Source organism: Fimicolochytrium jonesii (genome assembly GCF_025526975.1).
Source record: "Fimicolochytrium jonesii strain JEL569 chromosome Unknown EV422scaffold_38, whole genome shotgun sequence".
Classification (NCBI taxonomy): domain Eukaryota; kingdom Fungi; phylum Chytridiomycota; class Chytridiomycetes; order Spizellomycetales; family Powellomycetaceae; genus Fimicolochytrium; species Fimicolochytrium jonesii.
The window spans coordinates 1-15,317 of NW_026515705.1; the positions used below are offsets into that span (position 1 = coordinate 1).

The following is a 15,317-nucleotide window of genomic DNA, read 5'->3' on the forward strand; positions in this document are numbered from 1 at the left end:
GTTGCTGCCCAGGCAACCGCTGTCCCAAGCTGCCAGCCAGACGACACAAAGTGCTTCATCACAACCGCCCAATACACCGTCCTCGGCTCCGTCGTCTCAAACAACGCAAACTCCTCCGACCCGGGTGCTTCTCCAGCAAAGTACAACGCAACTATCCAGATCAACTGTGTCTACGCCTCCTTCGGTTCCAACAAGGGCACCGGCGCAAACTTCCTCAACCAGCAGGTCACCGTCACCGGCTTCGGAACACCCAACGCCATCTGCCCCCGCAACCTAGGAGTCACCGCCAACCCCAACGACAAGGCCATCTTCTTCATCTCCGTCGCCAACGGCGTCCCACAGGGCGGGATCCCAATCTTCTCCGTCTTCAACCCCTGTGCCACCAGCGTGCCTTTCACCGCCGACAACATGCAGCTGTTGGCCGATACGCTCTCCGCTTACCCGCAGAACGTCATCCCAGGGTCCACGCAGTGTGCTCTCCCCCCGTCCCGTGTCGCTACCCCGACCGCTGCGACCGGTGCCGGTGGTGCCGCGGCGCCGACCAACACCAACCCGCTGGCGGCTGGCAACACTGCCCCGTCTAACAGCGGTGCCGTTTCGGCGACGCTCTCTGCTGCTGCCGGTTTGTTTGCTGCCTTGAGCGGTGCTGTCACTGTCCTCCTCGCTTAGAAGAAATAATAGGGATTGAGGTGTACTTTTATTGTTTTGTACATGTAGACCACCCGAATGTTGGGGTGGGGACGGCGTAGAAAACAACGTCCCCTTTTTTGTTACCTTTTCACTGTCATCCCCTATATTTTTGTAATTCATAATGTATATCATATAGCGCACACACTTCGTCTCCGCATTTACCGGCTTTTTTTCCCACGCATGTACTGAATCTGTAACGCATCTGACACGAGCACAATCAAATGCACTGTCGAACATCACAAAAATTCCCAATGCAAGGGTATACAGTTCTATTCATGACGAACAGAGATAGACTAAACGGGATATTTACAAAAATACGCTACGGGCGCATTGTTTCACTGCGATGAGACAGGTTGACCCTGCGGTTGTTGTTGCTGTGAGCTGGGTTTCAGCAGTTCCTCCCTATAGATGGGCAGAAGAAGAGCGTCGTGTGAGAGAAAGGCGTGGCTCAGTGCCGTATAGCTCCCATCATAGATTAACGGTCCAATCACAGTATTCTCCGCAGGCAGCTCTGTCCTCTCGCAGCACCGGTCCCTAGCACAAACCGCCTCCGCACACCGTGTCCATCTCATCCTCGCCTCACTACCTCCAAAGTCATCTCATACGCTGAAGTCTTCCCACCCTCTGCATGCGATCTTCTTTCCAGTTGGATGTGTCGGCCTCCCATCCCTCCGTCCCGTCGACTCTGCTTCCATCTACGGCCCCATTTGCACATATCCTCCCTCGATCCTGCCCGGAACCGGAAGGGGTCGCCCAGCACAGACCCTTCCTTCCGCATCCTTCCACCCCTCCGTTCGAACGGGCCCAACAAAAAACCCACGTTCCTCGGAAGCCCCATCCTACGGACCTCAACTGCCTCGTAAAATCATCGTTCACGTCCTCATCATCATCCCAGTTATCGTCCCACAGCGTCGCGTCCTCATGGTCTTCGTCTGCTTCCGTCCAGTCTAAGTAGGAAAAGGTTAGATTCACAGCCCCCCGCAAAAAAATGGGAACATTTGAACGACGGGATGTTTGATAACGCACTTTCGATAGGGAAATCCTCGAATTCGTCGTCTTCTTCGAGGAGGCCGAGTTGTGGCGGTTTCGGGGTGGTGGTGGAGGTGGTGGTGGTGGGTGAGGTGTTCATTGTGGGGTGTTGGGTTTGGGTTGGGTTGTGGAATGAATGAATGAAGGGATGAATTGGGTCGGGATCTCCTGGGATCTCCGCAAAGGTCGCAAGTCAGTCGCAAGTGCTGCAAAGCGCGTCCGTGGGAACCCGTGGGGACAACTCCTCTGGTTTTGACTCTCCAAGTCCGACGAAATCTTATCCTCCACGCAGAAGTTTCCCCACCACTATCCAACTCCTCCTCACGGACATACATACTCTGCACGCTTGTGGTAAGTTCGCCTTCCCACGATGGCACACCCCACAGGGCCCCGCCTAACTCGAAAATCGCGTCCTCACCAGCCCCGGACTTTTTAGACGATCTTGGAACAATCACAACCGGACCCCGCAATGGCAGACGATATGGAGAGCTCCGATCTGGATCTGACGAGACAGGAAACCGAGTCTGCTATGCCCATGTCCACCGACGACGTCAGTACCCCAGAGCCCAAATTGTTGACTACGGGGACGCATGTTACGTCGAGTTTGCACCAGGGGCATGTAGGTTGAGAAGCGCGGGAAAACGTTCTGAGGAGACATCTGGCACATTGTTCTCAACGCTTGGCATCCCCTAGACGCCAGCGCACGAAATAACCCCCGCCCTAAGTTTTGAAGACCTCACCTCCCTCCAAGACGGGACATGGCCCGACGACACCGACGCGATGAAAGACACACCCCCGCCGCGGTCGCCCACAAAGACCCTGCTCCCCGTCGTCCTGGTGGCTTCAAAGTACCCGGAGGACATTGCGGCGGGCCTGCTGGAGATTGCAAGAAGTTGCGTGCATAGGAACTTTGTGACGGAGGATAATATGGCGGATTATGGGAATGTGGAGCAGATCGCGGTGCAGTTCTGTAACGATCTGAACATGGCAGACAGGTCGGTCATCGTCCGCCCATCACACAAGAACCACACACAGGTCCCAGAAGGAGAAACATTCACCATCACCGTAACCTACAAACGGAAATGCGAAGCTTTCCGCGCCCTGGGACGTATGCTCGGCACTCTCTTCGATCTAACCAACGTCGAGGATCTCGCCATGTACTTGAGCTGGGAGGAACATGCGCAGTTCGAGACGTTCGGCGTCATGTTCGACTGTTCGCGATGCGCGGTCCTCTCCATGGACGCCGTCCTCTACTTCCTGCGAACATGCGCGCTCCTAGGCATGAACACCTTCCAACTGTACACCGAGGACACATTCACGGTCCCCGGCGAGCCCTTCTTCGGATACCTACGAGGCGCCTACACCAGCGACGACATCACCTTCATCGACAACTACGCGTACAATTTCGGAATAGAGGTGTTTCCCTGCATACAAACGCTCGGACACCTTGGGCAGATATTGCAGTGGCCCCGGTTCGCGGGCGTAAGAGATACGACGGAAGTCATCCTCTCGGGCGCTGAGGAGACCTACGAACTCCTCACCCGCGTCATTGAAGCCGCCTCCAAACCGCTCCGCTCTAAACGCATACATATTGGCATGGATGAGGCGCATGGCGTCGGCGAGGGGCGGTATAAGCAGATCTTTGGGGATAAAGATTCCGCGGAGGTGTTTTTGGAGCATTTGAAACGGCTGGAGGGGATTTGTAGGGAGAGGGGGTTGATGCCGATGGTTTGGTCGGATAGTGAGTATACCCTCGTCAATGATTCCCTTCAAGTGCGAAATGGGTGTTTACGCGTTTTCTTTTCCTTTCATTAGTGCTGTTTACATTAGGTATGCTAAATGGCCATTTCGTTTTGAGGCCCCGTTCGAAAAAGGCACGGACGTACAATTGACACCGCAGGAATTGATAGCGGCAAAGAACAGCTCCCTGCAAAGCTACTACGAAACCTCGGAGCTGCCGAAGGAGATGCGGCATAACATGCCGGCAGGGTTGGACCTTGTTTATTGGGATTATTATCATGTAAGAGGCGGGTTGGAGGATGATCGGGGGATGATGGTTCGGAGACTGACTGAGCGGGGCGGTTTTTCAGACGAATGTGGACGCGTATTCGAGGAAGATACAGCAGCATCGCGATCTGGGGTTTGAGCCGTGGGTGCGTTTTTTTACGCTTTCACATTCCTTTTGATCGAGTTCGCGTATTGATCGTGGCCTTCCATCATTCGCGCAGGTGGCTGGTGGCATATGGTGCGTAACTCCGGCATGTCTGGGAACAGCTGATTGCGGGCATGCACTGTCTAACACGTGGTACAGGTCCTGGAACAGATTCTACAGCGCCCTCCCGTTCTCCCTCGCCGCCTCCGACGCATGCCTGAAGGCCTGCAAGCGGTCCAAAGTTAAGAACGTGTTTGTGACTACGTGGTAGGTAAGCCCCTCCCTGCGCCCCCTTCTTACGTATTCCGGGATTGGGTCCCACCCCACAAAGCATCTCGTATGGAATAACCGAACCCGCTCGATTGTTTTCGCGATCGCAGGGGCGACGATGGAAACGAATGCGACATCCTCTCCGCCCTGCCCGGCATCCTCTACTGGTCCGAACACTGCTACACCGCCGAACCCGATGTCGATTGGCATATGGTCCGGAAGAACTTTGCGGGTGTTTGTGGCGGGAATTTGGATGACTGGGTTTGTTTATCATGCTTTTTCTTTTGGCCACCACCATCTCGGGGGTTTTCGCTGATGTGGTTGTGATACTATCTAGATTTATGCGTCGAGGATTGATGTACCCCTGGATGCGATGGACAAGACCCGGTTTCCGCCGAATGTGTCCAAGTGGATCTTGTGGAATGATCCGTTTTATAATTTCTTGTTGCCGCAGTATCGGGATCTGAACTTGGATCGGATCTACAGTGAGGTATGTAAAATTCCGCGCGCCAGGTTTGTCGACGCGGGAGGATAATGTCTCACCACGATGAATATCCACCCCCAGATCGCCACTCGCCTCCGATCCGTCTCCTCAGGCGACATGCTCACCATGTACCCCCTCAACCGCCGCCTCAAGTTCCCCTACCTCCTCGCCGACACCCTCCGCCACAAATCCCTTCTCCGCACGCACCTCGTCGCCGCCTACAAGTCCGCCGACCCCGCGCGCGCCCTCTACGCCTTCGCCCACGGCCCACTCGCCACGCTCCGCACCGCCCTCGACACCCTGTGGAGGTATCACCGCGATCATGTCTGGCTCGCGACGTACAAGCCGTTTGGGATGGAGGTGTTGGAGATGCGGTATGGGGCGCTGAGGACGCGGTTGGAGAGTTTGCAGGAACGGGTTTTGGCGTTTTGTCAAAGGGGTGGAGAGGGGGAGGGGGGGTCGGGGGATGGGGGTATGACACCACGCGGACCGCCGATGGGGATGCAGCAGCGACAGCAGCCGCAGCCCGGGGAGGGGCCGGTGATGAGGGAGGAGACGCTGCCGGAGCTGGATGTGGAGTTGAGGGAGGTGTATCAGGGGATCGGGTTGGAGATTGTGGTGGATTTTGCGAGGGCTTATACGCCGAGTAGGGCGTTGGGGACCGGGTAGGGGTTGAGCGGGATGCGGCTTTGATTTTTTTATTACCCACCACTGCTGTATTGACGTAGGGCAGATATGGGCTCCCCTTCCCGCTTTTGGGGATATCCTTATGTAGATGTTGTATGTATGTAAATGCAGAAACCACTCACGATCCCAACCGCCGAAACCATGACCTGGCTGGTCCCTGATTGTTATGCCTTGATCTTCGATTGGGATCTCGTCCATCCCAGCATTCTTTCGTCAATCGAAAAAAAGGGTCTCGTTAAACAAAACGAAGCAATAATCACAAAAGAGTCAAAAAGCAAACATATAATACAGAGGTTGGTTGTCTCTCCCCCTCCAACTCATCGTCCCCCACCCATTATCGCGCCAAAACCCCGTCTAGTTATATATAGAGAAAAAGCACAAGTGTCTGGGGGAGGGGGGGGCGGCATCCCCAAAAAGAAAAAAATGGCTCACTCATCATCCCCAAAAAGTTTAAAATTCTTCACTTTCACAAACTCCCCCCAAACCGCCCCTCCATCCACGCCGTCGGGCCAGTATACCCTCGCTGCTCGTCGTACCCCACATCCACCGCGGCCGAGGTCGCCGCCATCATCCCCATCCCGCCCGCCGCGGTCGCCATGCCCACGAACCCGCCGGCGGGGTGGAAGGCCGGTTGCTGCTGCTGCTGCTGCTGCTGCTGCTGGTGCAGCGCGTGCTGATGGTGCGGGTGGATATGATGCACGTACATCTTCTCTGCGGCGGGTCCCAGCACCATGTTGGTGTAATTCGGTGGTGGCATGCTGGGGAGGTGTTGGTGGCGGTGGTGGTTGTGTATGATTTGCTGCTGCTGCTGCTGCTGCTGCTGGTGGTGGTGGTGTGCGGCGAGGAGGGCGGATTGGTGGTGGTGGTGGTGGAGGAGGTTGAGCGACATCATGGTGGGGATGTAGTGCGATTTCTCGTGTTTGCGGAGCGAGCGCGAGTGGTAGTAGGCTTTGCCGCAGTTGAAGAAGGTGCAGATGTACGGTTTCACGTTGGAATGCGTCTAGGGGAATTTTCACATACACGTGTAAGCTTTTGTCTCGCCCCGGCAAAAACCATTAGGCAGAAGACAGGACGTGGACACATACCTTGATATGAGTATTCAACCCATCCTGCCTGCTGAACTTCTTCCCGCAGTCGGCCACGGGGCAGCTGAAGGGGCGCTCGCCGGTGTGGATGCGCAGGTGGTTATGGATCTTGTGGCGTTTGGTGAAGGGGCGTTCCATGCGTGTGCAGCCGCGCCATTGGCATGTATAACTCGCTTTCCCAGCCTACATTAAAAAACAAAAATGAAAAAGATGAGTATATGACAGGCAGGGGAGATTTTTGTTTCGTGTGGTTTGATTGTGAACTCTTACCCCAACATGCACATCCGACGCGTGGCTCACCAACTCCTCCACACTCCCAAACAACAAATCGCAGTTGGTCCACATACACCGATGCTCAACATCCTCCGCCTCTTCCTCCTCCTCATCTTCCTCCTCCTCATTGCCCTCTTCGTCGTCCTCCGCCGCACCCTCCGCTGCCGCGGCGAGCACGCTGCTGCTGCTGTCGGTAGTGTTGTCGGCGACGGGTATGTGCTCGGGGGAGGATTTGAGCGTGATCTTCATATCGGAGTGGATATCCATTGGGGTGATCTCGTGGTGTTGTTGGGTGTGGGACATGAAATCGTCCATGGTCATTTCGAACATGACGCCGGGGGATGGTGTCGTTTGCGTGTTGGTGTTTGTATGCGAGGACGACGATTGGGCTGGCGGTGGTGAATGCTCCATGTTCGCCGAGGCGGAGGACGCCGCCGGGTGAGGTTGGGACGCCAGGGCAGCGTTCATCATCTCGGTGAAATTCGATTCCTCCGTGCCGTCCAGCTGCAGCCCGACAAAGGTATCGACGACCCCGGGGTCCATGTCGCTTACGCCGTTGAGGGCGGGGGAGGGGAAGTAGGACGCGACGGACGCGATGGAGGAGATGGAGTCTGATCGGGAATGCGAGGAGCGGTAGGATGGCGCGGACTGGCCTCCGAAGGGTGAGGAGGTGTGCGCTGAGCCGGCGCTGGGGAGGGAGCTGGCTGCGGAGTAGATGTTGTGGCCGGAGGACGCGGCGGATAGCTCGACGGCGGTGGGGAGACGGTTTTGGTAGAGGTTGCTTGTCATCAAGGCGTGGCCCAGGGACGCGCCCCGGCGGTGTCCGAGGGCCTCCTTCCGCGGGTGGACGGGTGGCGTTCCTGCACCGGCAGCAAGCGAGTCCATGGAATGTTGCCGACGAGCGGCCATGTCCAGCATGGCGTTACCTCCCAAATCTCTGCTCATCGGGTTGGCACGACAGAACATGGGGTCCGCCGTCAGGGTGGGTACTTGGGAGAGCGAGTATCCCCTGCGGTGACCCATTTGACGGCGGGCTGGTCCACCGCCCGTGCCAGGCGACGGCAGGCCAGCATCCGGGAACGGTGCGCGCTGTTGTTGCGATAGTTGCGAGTTTGGGCTATACGATTGCGACATTTGCTGCCCTTGCCAGTTTTGTCCGGGCATCAGGCCCAGGGTGGACGATATCGGTTGGGTATGAGCGATATTGTTCGCGGTGGGGAAAGTGTTGCTGCGGAGAGTAGGGTGGCCAGCATGGAAGGGAGTCGGGTTCACCGGCATCGATGACGCCAGCATTGAGTTCCCGTAGGACTGTCCACGGCGATGTGTTGGCCTGTAGACGTTCCTAGGGTCTGATGTCATAGTCCCTGAGGTTATTGGGGGTTTGCTGGAGGCAACGATATGTGACGGGAGAGCCACCGAACTTGCAGGTAAACCGTACTGTGAGAAAGTCTGCAGAGAGGCTGCGCGGCGATGGCCCGGTTGGACTGGGCCGTTTCCGGTGCTGCCTATGGAGGTGATTCTGCGATGGCGATTCGTAGACCGCGCAACGTTTGGTTCTGATGGCAAAGTGCCCCAGGGTGATATGTCTTCAGGGGCAGGTGCCGAGACTTGTGCGTTCACGTTCACGTTCGGATCGGAGGAAGGAAGCAGAGACGACGGGGCATCGACAAACAGCTCGGGGATTGCGGCGGGGCCTGAGGCAGCAGTCGGGTCTAATATGACATCCGAGAGATTCCCGAAACCGAGAAAATCTGGATTTGCCGGCAGAGATGAGAAATCTCCCAGTTGCTGCGAGTGGTGTTGCTCGTGATCCTGCTGTTGCTGACTGCACACCTCATCGAACAAGGTCATGTCAAAGTCGATAAAGTCCGTCGTCACCTGCTCGTCAACCGGCGCCGCTTCTTCGCTCGGGGCTGCGTTCAGAGCCGCCATGAGGACGCTGTTGAGGGTGGCTTCGTCCATCGTCGCTATGACTGCTGGTTAAAGGGAAAGGATGTAGATGGACAAAATACAACCGCTGTGCGAGCGGGCAGATGCGGAGATGGAACCGGCTCTGCTATGTGCCAGCGCCTAGACCCTGCTCCTCCGTCGATGCTTTGCTGAAGGAAAAGATATGCGAGACGAAACCGTGCGAAATGGAAACTGAAATTGCTACAAGGGCCCTGGCACCGGTCCAGGGGCGTCGAGGGAACACGTTCGTATAAGTCTAAGGTAACGCCTTCTCAATCTCCCTGACACTTTCGGCAACGTTCGCGGCAACCGTCGTTCAGTCGATGTGGCACTTGATACCAAGGTCCGTTCCTGCGTCCAGACGAAAGAGACCCCGGGTACGTTTTTGCTCTTCGAGGCCTTCAGCGCGGGTCCTGCGAACGTCCAACGACGAAGTTGTGTGGCAGCAAGCGAGAGAGGGTGGCTGGCGGGTGACGGTGTTGTGGACCTTTCTTTTTTTGAGAATTCCCAACGGAGGTGACGGTGGGGGGGACCGGGAATAGGGACCAGCCTGGTGGTTTGCGCTATATCAAGCAGAAACTCAAAACTCGAGGCCCGGTGTATATCGAGGACCCTTGCGAGCGTAAGGAAACAACACTTGGTAAGTTTCAGTTTCAGGAGATGTTTCAACAAAGGACCCGAGTTTTTCGAAGTGACCGGAAATCGCTATAATACGGCCCCGATCGGTTCGCTCTTCCCTGTGGTTAGAAATCGAAGAGCTCGCTGTCCTAAATATGATGTTCCGTGCACTGGTCTGGGACAGCTGCCGGATTCCCGCGTGTTGAGGAATGAGCAGTTGAGGGGGAGGGGGGGGCCCTGGTTCTTGGCGCTGACCTATTGGAAGTGGGTTTATGAAACGCAGTGGCTGAGAGGGAGCTATGTGGGAGGGAGTGGTATGACGGCTGAGTGGCGGGTGGGTGGGGGTTTGGGTAGATTGTGCTGGAGGCTGTTTTTGGCAACGTTGAGCGAATGTGCAGACTGGGGGAGGATGCGCCGCCGTTTGAAGAATGAATTGCATTCTTGACTCGCAACAATCCAGCAATCTGCTACGGCCCCTCCCTCGCGCGCGCTGATTCGCCTATTCCTCTTATTCCTCCTATTCTCTGATTCGCTTATTCCTCTTGTTTCTTATCTTAAGTAACCCCCACCCCCCATGATCCAAAGGCGCCGATCTCGCACATGGGCATCACGAACGTTCCGCCTGCTCGCTCTCATCTGCCAACTTTGTGAGTGCATCGCTTCATCAGAGCTTGAATGAAGACCGACAGCCGTCCTCATTGACTCAAGCAAAATGAATGCAAGATGGGGCGACAAAATAAAGCCACCGCTCAACAGTGATGAATCAACCCTGTGGAGACGCAACGCCACCTTCAAATTCAGGGTCAAGCAAGAATCAAGCAAGATCCATCACGTTGGTGTGAGGGGACATAAAGAAGGTTATCTTGAAAATTAATTGATTGATTGTGGGGGAATAAGTCAATAAGGCCAGAATACTGATACCGTACTGCAAGCTCAAAACGCGTCCTGTTTGCCCTTTTTTTCCTTGACGCGTTTTTACAGGATTACCCCTTGAATATGGAAGATTCGTGGCCAGTGGTGGCGGTTTTCCCAGTCAATCCACCCCCCCCATCATCCAACCGATCAGTGCCCATGCGAATCATGCCACAACCCCCTCACATTTCCATTTCTACCACAACAAAAGAAGAAAAACACATAAAAAACGTCGCAATCGTGTCTTACATACACGGAAACAAAAAATCTCGGGAAACATGCGATCGAGTAGTAGAGCGGGGAGGGGCGGGCGATGTAAAAATGAAATGGGGGGGGGGGGTAGATACATGTACATGTACAACACTAGCATAACGGAAGTATGAACAGACTTGCCCGGGATTGTTGTTGGTGGTGGTGATGGTGATGGTGATGGTGATGGGGGGCAGTGGATGTATTCAGAAGAGGGGGGCAGTCAAACAATGGGTTCATCTTGGGTGGCCCCGCAGGTGTGTGTTGCAAGATATGATGTTCTTCAACTATCCCCACCAACCATCGCGACGCTCGCTGATCGTTCCCTTTCCCTCGGATCGTCCGGGCATGGCGGTGGGGACTCGCGCCCATCACCATCCGCGTCATCATCATGACTCGCCGATGGGGCGACAATCTCCACTTGACTGGTGATGACGGCCGGCGCGGCGGGTACAGAGTCGTTGTTTTCGTTTGTTGGTTTCGCGGCTTGTGGTGTTGGTGGGGATGCTGGGGCTGCGGACACCGCCGGTGTTGTGGGTGGGGGTGCGGATGCCCGCTGTGTCTCTCCGACCGATGACGGGCCCGGTGTGGACGATTGGGCACGCGTGAGCTCGTTGCCGTGGTTGCCGTTGATCATCGTGGATTGTGACGACGATACGTTGTCCGCCGCCTTCGTAGCAATCTCCTCACCCACAGTCTCACCCCCCATATCCCCCGCCCTCCCCTTCTTCGCCGCATGCTCCCCATTCAACCCCACCTCCTCCCCATCCTCACTCCTCGGCCGTTTCTCCACTTTCGTCGTCGTCCCCAAGGAAAAACTGATCCGCGGTCCCGTCGACGTCTTCGGTCGCACAAGAGGACTCACGGGTTTTACGGGCCCTTCTGGCGGCCGCGTTGGGTTGGATAATGGCGACTTGTTATCCCTGTTCCGCGCCACGAGGTTGACTAGCGGGTCGTCATCATCGTCATCGTCATCGTCGGGGTAGTCCACAAGCGGGCGGTTGAGGCGCAGATCCGGGGATGCAGGGACGAATTCGATGGCGCCGCGGTTGAAGGCAGATTTTTTGATGATGGTGGGCGGGGAGGTGTGGCGGATTTTCGCGGGGGTTTCTGATGAGGGTGTTCCGTTGGCCTTTAGTGATGGGGGTGGAGAGGTGGCTTTGCGTTTGGCTGAGGATGTTGATGCGTCGTCGAGGTCGGAAGAGAAGTCGAGGTCATCGTCGTCTGAGCCGTTGAAGTATGCGTCTTCGTCTTCGTCAATGCGCGTCCAGCCGTCTCGACGGTGTGTTGTTAAAGGCCTCGCACTATTCAATGGTAATCACAGCCGTCAGTACAGTACACAGGGACGAGGTGTAAGACTCCCCGCAGAGAAAGGCGAAAGCGATACATACTCTTCGGGCGTATCTTCCGGTGGCGGCGGCGCAATGTTCTGCTCATACCTCAAAATGAGGGCCTGGCACGTCCTCACATACGTGACGCCTGCCAGCTCATCCCTGAAATTGGTCACGACATTCGCAACCAGAGGTTTCGGATTCTCCTGTTCCACCACGTAAGCTTACTGTGCCAACTCAGCACATCCGGCGCCGCCAACCAAACCACCCACCTTAACCAAATAATCGAAGATCTCCAAACACGCCGAGTTGAGCAGGTTGGACTTGTGCTTAACCTCAATGAACAGGCGCATAATATGCCCCATGACGTTCTTCTCCAGTAAGATCTTCTTTGTATAGAAGTCGTCCTTCGTCGTCATCGTGAGGCATGTTCTGAACACTCTTAACGCGGCTGTCAAGTGGAACCAGCACATCAGAACCTGGGTCAACAATGACTGGAATCCGGGAAGACATTTGACTTACACAACCGCAGGTAGGTGTCCTTCGCATGAAGTAACAGCGCAACCTTGGGCACGATTTCCGTGCTGACAAGCAGGAATTTGCCTCGCATGTCGTGTTGTTTGATGATAAACAGTAGCATCTCGCAGATGTGATTGCATCGGGATGCGTGGTCCGGATCCGTGCCCACAAAGCCTGGTACATCTGGAAGCAACAAAGCAATGAAAGTCAGTCTGCGGGTCCTTGAAGATGATTTCTCAGAACAGGGAAGCACGGCAACAACGCACCAGCTTTGATTTGCAAAATTGGGCTAATCAGATCGGGCATCCACCGCTCATAAAATACGTCCAAAAACTTGTCCTCCGTTATTGCATTCACACCGCTGTGGGACACGATTCCCTGATGCACGACGGAGAGCATATCAGCATCGGGTTGCGTAACGAGCCTGAAAATCAATGCAGGAACGCACCTCTTGCGTATCCAGCGCCTTCGTATCAAGCAGCGCCCGGACCATCTCCGCATACTGCGCCCTCAGCCCCGTGTTCGTCTCTGACAGGAACAGCGCCACAAGCCGTTCCGCAAATGGCTTCTGCCCAGGTGTCTTTGCTCGCAATTCCGATTGCTCCCTCACGAGCTGCGTGTCGTGTTCGATGACGTGAGCCGCTATCGCTGCGGCAGTGGTGCGTACCGACACGTCGTCCCGCGTCAGCATCTCGTCTAATGCGTTGAAGAGGCCGTATTCTACCATGACTTTGAAGAGCTCTTTTGGCTGGCAATGCCTGCAGTGGGAGAGACATCAGATCCGCGCGTGAAGGAGGCGCAACGATCATTCATTTCCTTACCGTTCGAAAAGGTTTCTATTCATACCCTGCAACTGTTTCAACACCGAAAATAGTTCGTGCAAAAAGTTGAGAGCGTCCTTCTTCTTTTCCTCCGACACGTCCTTCTCCGACAGCAACGCAAAGAGCGACTTGAGGAATGTTGCGTCGGTCTTTACGTATTGTAATATCTCCACGTTGTTGAAAAAAATGATGGAAAGCAACGCCGAGAACATCCCGTCGTCCAGGTATCGTAATAGCGCCGCGTCCTTCAAGTACTGCACGCGGTACGTTTGGATAATCTTTGCTTTGATATCTTCATCCTTTATCGGCACGACCTGAAACCATCCGTAAGCATCATTGAAGATTATAGAGAGACGTATCCATATGTGACGAACCTCCTTGAACTTGGCATTTTTCTCAAAGTGCTCCCGGTGATTTGCTTTCTGATTGGGGAGGTCGCCGTCATCTGTTCCAACTTGTCAGCCCATGTGTCCACCACTCCAGATTCTCTAGAAGCGACTCTACTCACACTCCAGCATGCCCAACGTCGTTTTGAACACTTCATCGCTGAGGAGGTATTGGTATATGGAGCCTTCATTGACCGTCACTGTAAACAGATGGAAGCCAGTCAGAACTTATCCAGCGGACGATCGTCACATAACGGTCAACAACACAATGGAGAACTCACGTATGGCGCGAAGAATGTTGGCTAAAGCATGCAATGTTTCGAAATCGTCAAGATCCTCGGCTTGCTCGAACACGGGGAACAGTTTTGGGACGAAGTTCTACGAGATCCCAAGCGTCGTTTTAGGGGAGTTCGGACATAGACTGGCCCGCATGTCGATACTTACCGTCCTCTCCATCGTCTTCACCAATTCCGCTCTCCCACTATGAAACCGAGCTGCATGACACACGGCGAGTTCCAGCTCCTTCACATTTCCCATGGTCGGGTCGGGAAGATCCAGATGTGTGAGCTCGGACTCCTCGATCTCAGCTCGCAGTAATTCCGCTGAATTCTCAGGTAACTGATCGATATCTGGAACAGACGTCAGTCTCCACTATCCCCATGATCCCGATGCATGTTTGTAGGGCAATTTTACCATGCTTATCTGCGGCCAGCCGCTTTCTGATTTGCGTGAGTTCATTCCATGTGTCATTGCAGCCACCGACGTCCTGGAAGCTCAATGCTAAATCCTCCCCGCTAGGTTCTGTCCAAACAACCAGAGTGTCTACAGAATCGTCAGGTTCAGTGGATTCGGAAGCCCCGCTTCATGTCAGCGCTCCTCACCTTGTTGGCGAACGTAGTTTACTTCGCTGCGAATGGTGGTGTTCAGTAACACCGATCCTTCCTTATCGGATCGAACAACAAGACACATGCAGTCCTTTTTCTGTGAAATGAAACTTGTCAGGAACGCTGACATTCGGCCTGATGTTTGGACCGCATGTACGGAAACGATGTCCTTCCACTGACCTCTACAAATACGCATTCTACATGACCCATACCCTGATCGGACCACTTCCCTTCCGAATCGAGCTCAAAAACCTTCACGAAGCGCAGAGTAGCTGGTTTATCCCCCTCCTTCCCATTGACTGAGCTCTGAGGAGGGTGCTCCTTGGTGGGTGAGCTATGTCCATCTTTGGGATCTGCAAATGGTGGCGGTGTATTCGCCTCCCGTTTCTCCGCCTCTGACTTCGGCTCTTCCGGTTTCGCCTTCTCAGGCTGAATAGCCTCTGGAGATGGAGGGCTCGGCTGCTGTGGTGGTTGCTCAGGGCCGTATTCCTGTTCTCCTTCCTGCGCGGCGGGATCAGTCGCTTCCGTTCCTGACATCAGAGCCGGCTCCCTTTTTTCCACCGCTGAACAGCTTGGTGTCAGCGAGGTCCGTGCTCACTAGTTCGATAAGGGCAATAGTGGGGCACAGAGCCAGAGATCCTTATGCGTCGCGCCTTATTTGATCACGGTGGGAAAATCCGCTGAGGAATGTCGGAGTAGGACTACAACTACAGATTTCTGCCGGGCCTGTCGAAGATTGCGAGTTTCTTTGGCCTTGGCGTGAGTTCTAAAGAGCGTTACGGGGGGAGTATTCCAGGTCGTGCAGTGCGTATTGGTTGAGGCGACGAGGAGTAGTAAGGCAGATCAAGTGGGTTCACTGGTTTGAAATTGAGAGGGTTGGGGGTTGCGTTGGAAACTGAGCTGAGCGGCGTGCGTCACCGACTCACCGCATGCATTCACCATTGCAGTTACCAAGGGTTCTCGTGTCATTTCCTCAT

At 55.0% G+C, this 15,317-nt stretch overlaps 5 protein-coding genes across 5 annotated transcripts; 2 read left to right on the plus strand and 3 right to left on the minus strand.

Annotated features, from left to right (window-relative positions):
• Window positions 1-24: 24 nt before the first annotated feature.
• Window positions 25-669, plus strand: EV422DRAFT_501409 (uncharacterized protein; the record flags this gene model as incomplete). The annotated part of the gene is made up of 1 exon (XM_053068191.1): window positions 25-669. A coding segment is annotated over one exon (645 nt), but the record flags the coding sequence as incomplete, so codon positions are not given.
• A 356-nt stretch (window positions 670-1,025) lies between these two features.
• On the minus strand, window positions 1,026-1,819 carry EV422DRAFT_571834 (DSS1/SEM1 family-domain-containing protein; the record flags this gene model as incomplete). The annotated part of the gene is made up of 3 exons (XM_053073043.1): window positions 1,026-1,092; window positions 1,538-1,637; window positions 1,717-1,819. The coding sequence occupies 3 exons, from the start codon at window positions 1,817-1,819 to the stop codon at window positions 1,026-1,028; spliced, it is 270 nt and encodes an 89-aa protein (XP_052921236.1).
• Window positions 1,820-2,188: 369 nt separating this feature from the next.
• On the plus strand, window positions 2,189-5,625 carry EV422DRAFT_608318 (glycoside hydrolase superfamily; the record flags this gene model as incomplete). Its single annotated transcript, XM_053073833.1, has 10 exons — window positions 2,189-2,338; window positions 2,413-3,460; window positions 3,535-3,549; window positions 3,594-3,739; window positions 3,810-3,872; window positions 3,948-3,964; window positions 4,031-4,138; window positions 4,252-4,402; window positions 4,479-4,631; window positions 4,707-5,625. 10 exons carry the CDS (start codon window positions 2,189-2,191, stop codon window positions 5,292-5,294), a joined length of 2,439 nt encoding a protein of 812 aa, XP_052921237.1. The 3' UTR covers window positions 5,295-5,625.
• Window positions 5,626-6,204: 579 nt separating this feature from the next.
• Window positions 6,205-6,730, minus strand: EV422DRAFT_485995 (uncharacterized protein; the record flags this gene model as incomplete). Its single annotated transcript, XM_053067382.1, has 3 exons — window positions 6,205-6,312; window positions 6,398-6,580; window positions 6,668-6,730. Coding segments are annotated over 3 exons (354 nt in total), but the record flags the coding sequence as incomplete, so codon positions are not given.
• A 3,462-nt stretch (window positions 6,731-10,192) lies between these two features.
• Window positions 10,193-15,241, minus strand: EV422DRAFT_623499 (component of IIS longevity pathway SMK-1-domain-containing protein). The gene is made up of 14 exons (XM_053074225.1): window positions 14,521-15,241; window positions 14,338-14,437; window positions 14,150-14,278; window positions 13,901-14,085; window positions 13,738-13,834; window positions 13,579-13,656; window positions 13,445-13,515; window positions 13,071-13,384; window positions 12,698-13,007; window positions 12,516-12,627; window positions 12,253-12,432; window positions 12,003-12,181; window positions 11,791-11,936; window positions 10,193-11,703 (listed from the first exon to the last, which is right to left on the minus strand). Exons 1-14 carry the CDS (start codon window positions 14,875-14,877, stop codon window positions 10,683-10,685), a joined length of 3,279 nt encoding a protein of 1,092 aa, XP_052921239.1. The 5' UTR covers window positions 14,878-15,241; the 3' UTR covers window positions 10,193-10,682.
• Window positions 15,242-15,317: the final 76 nt, after the last annotated feature.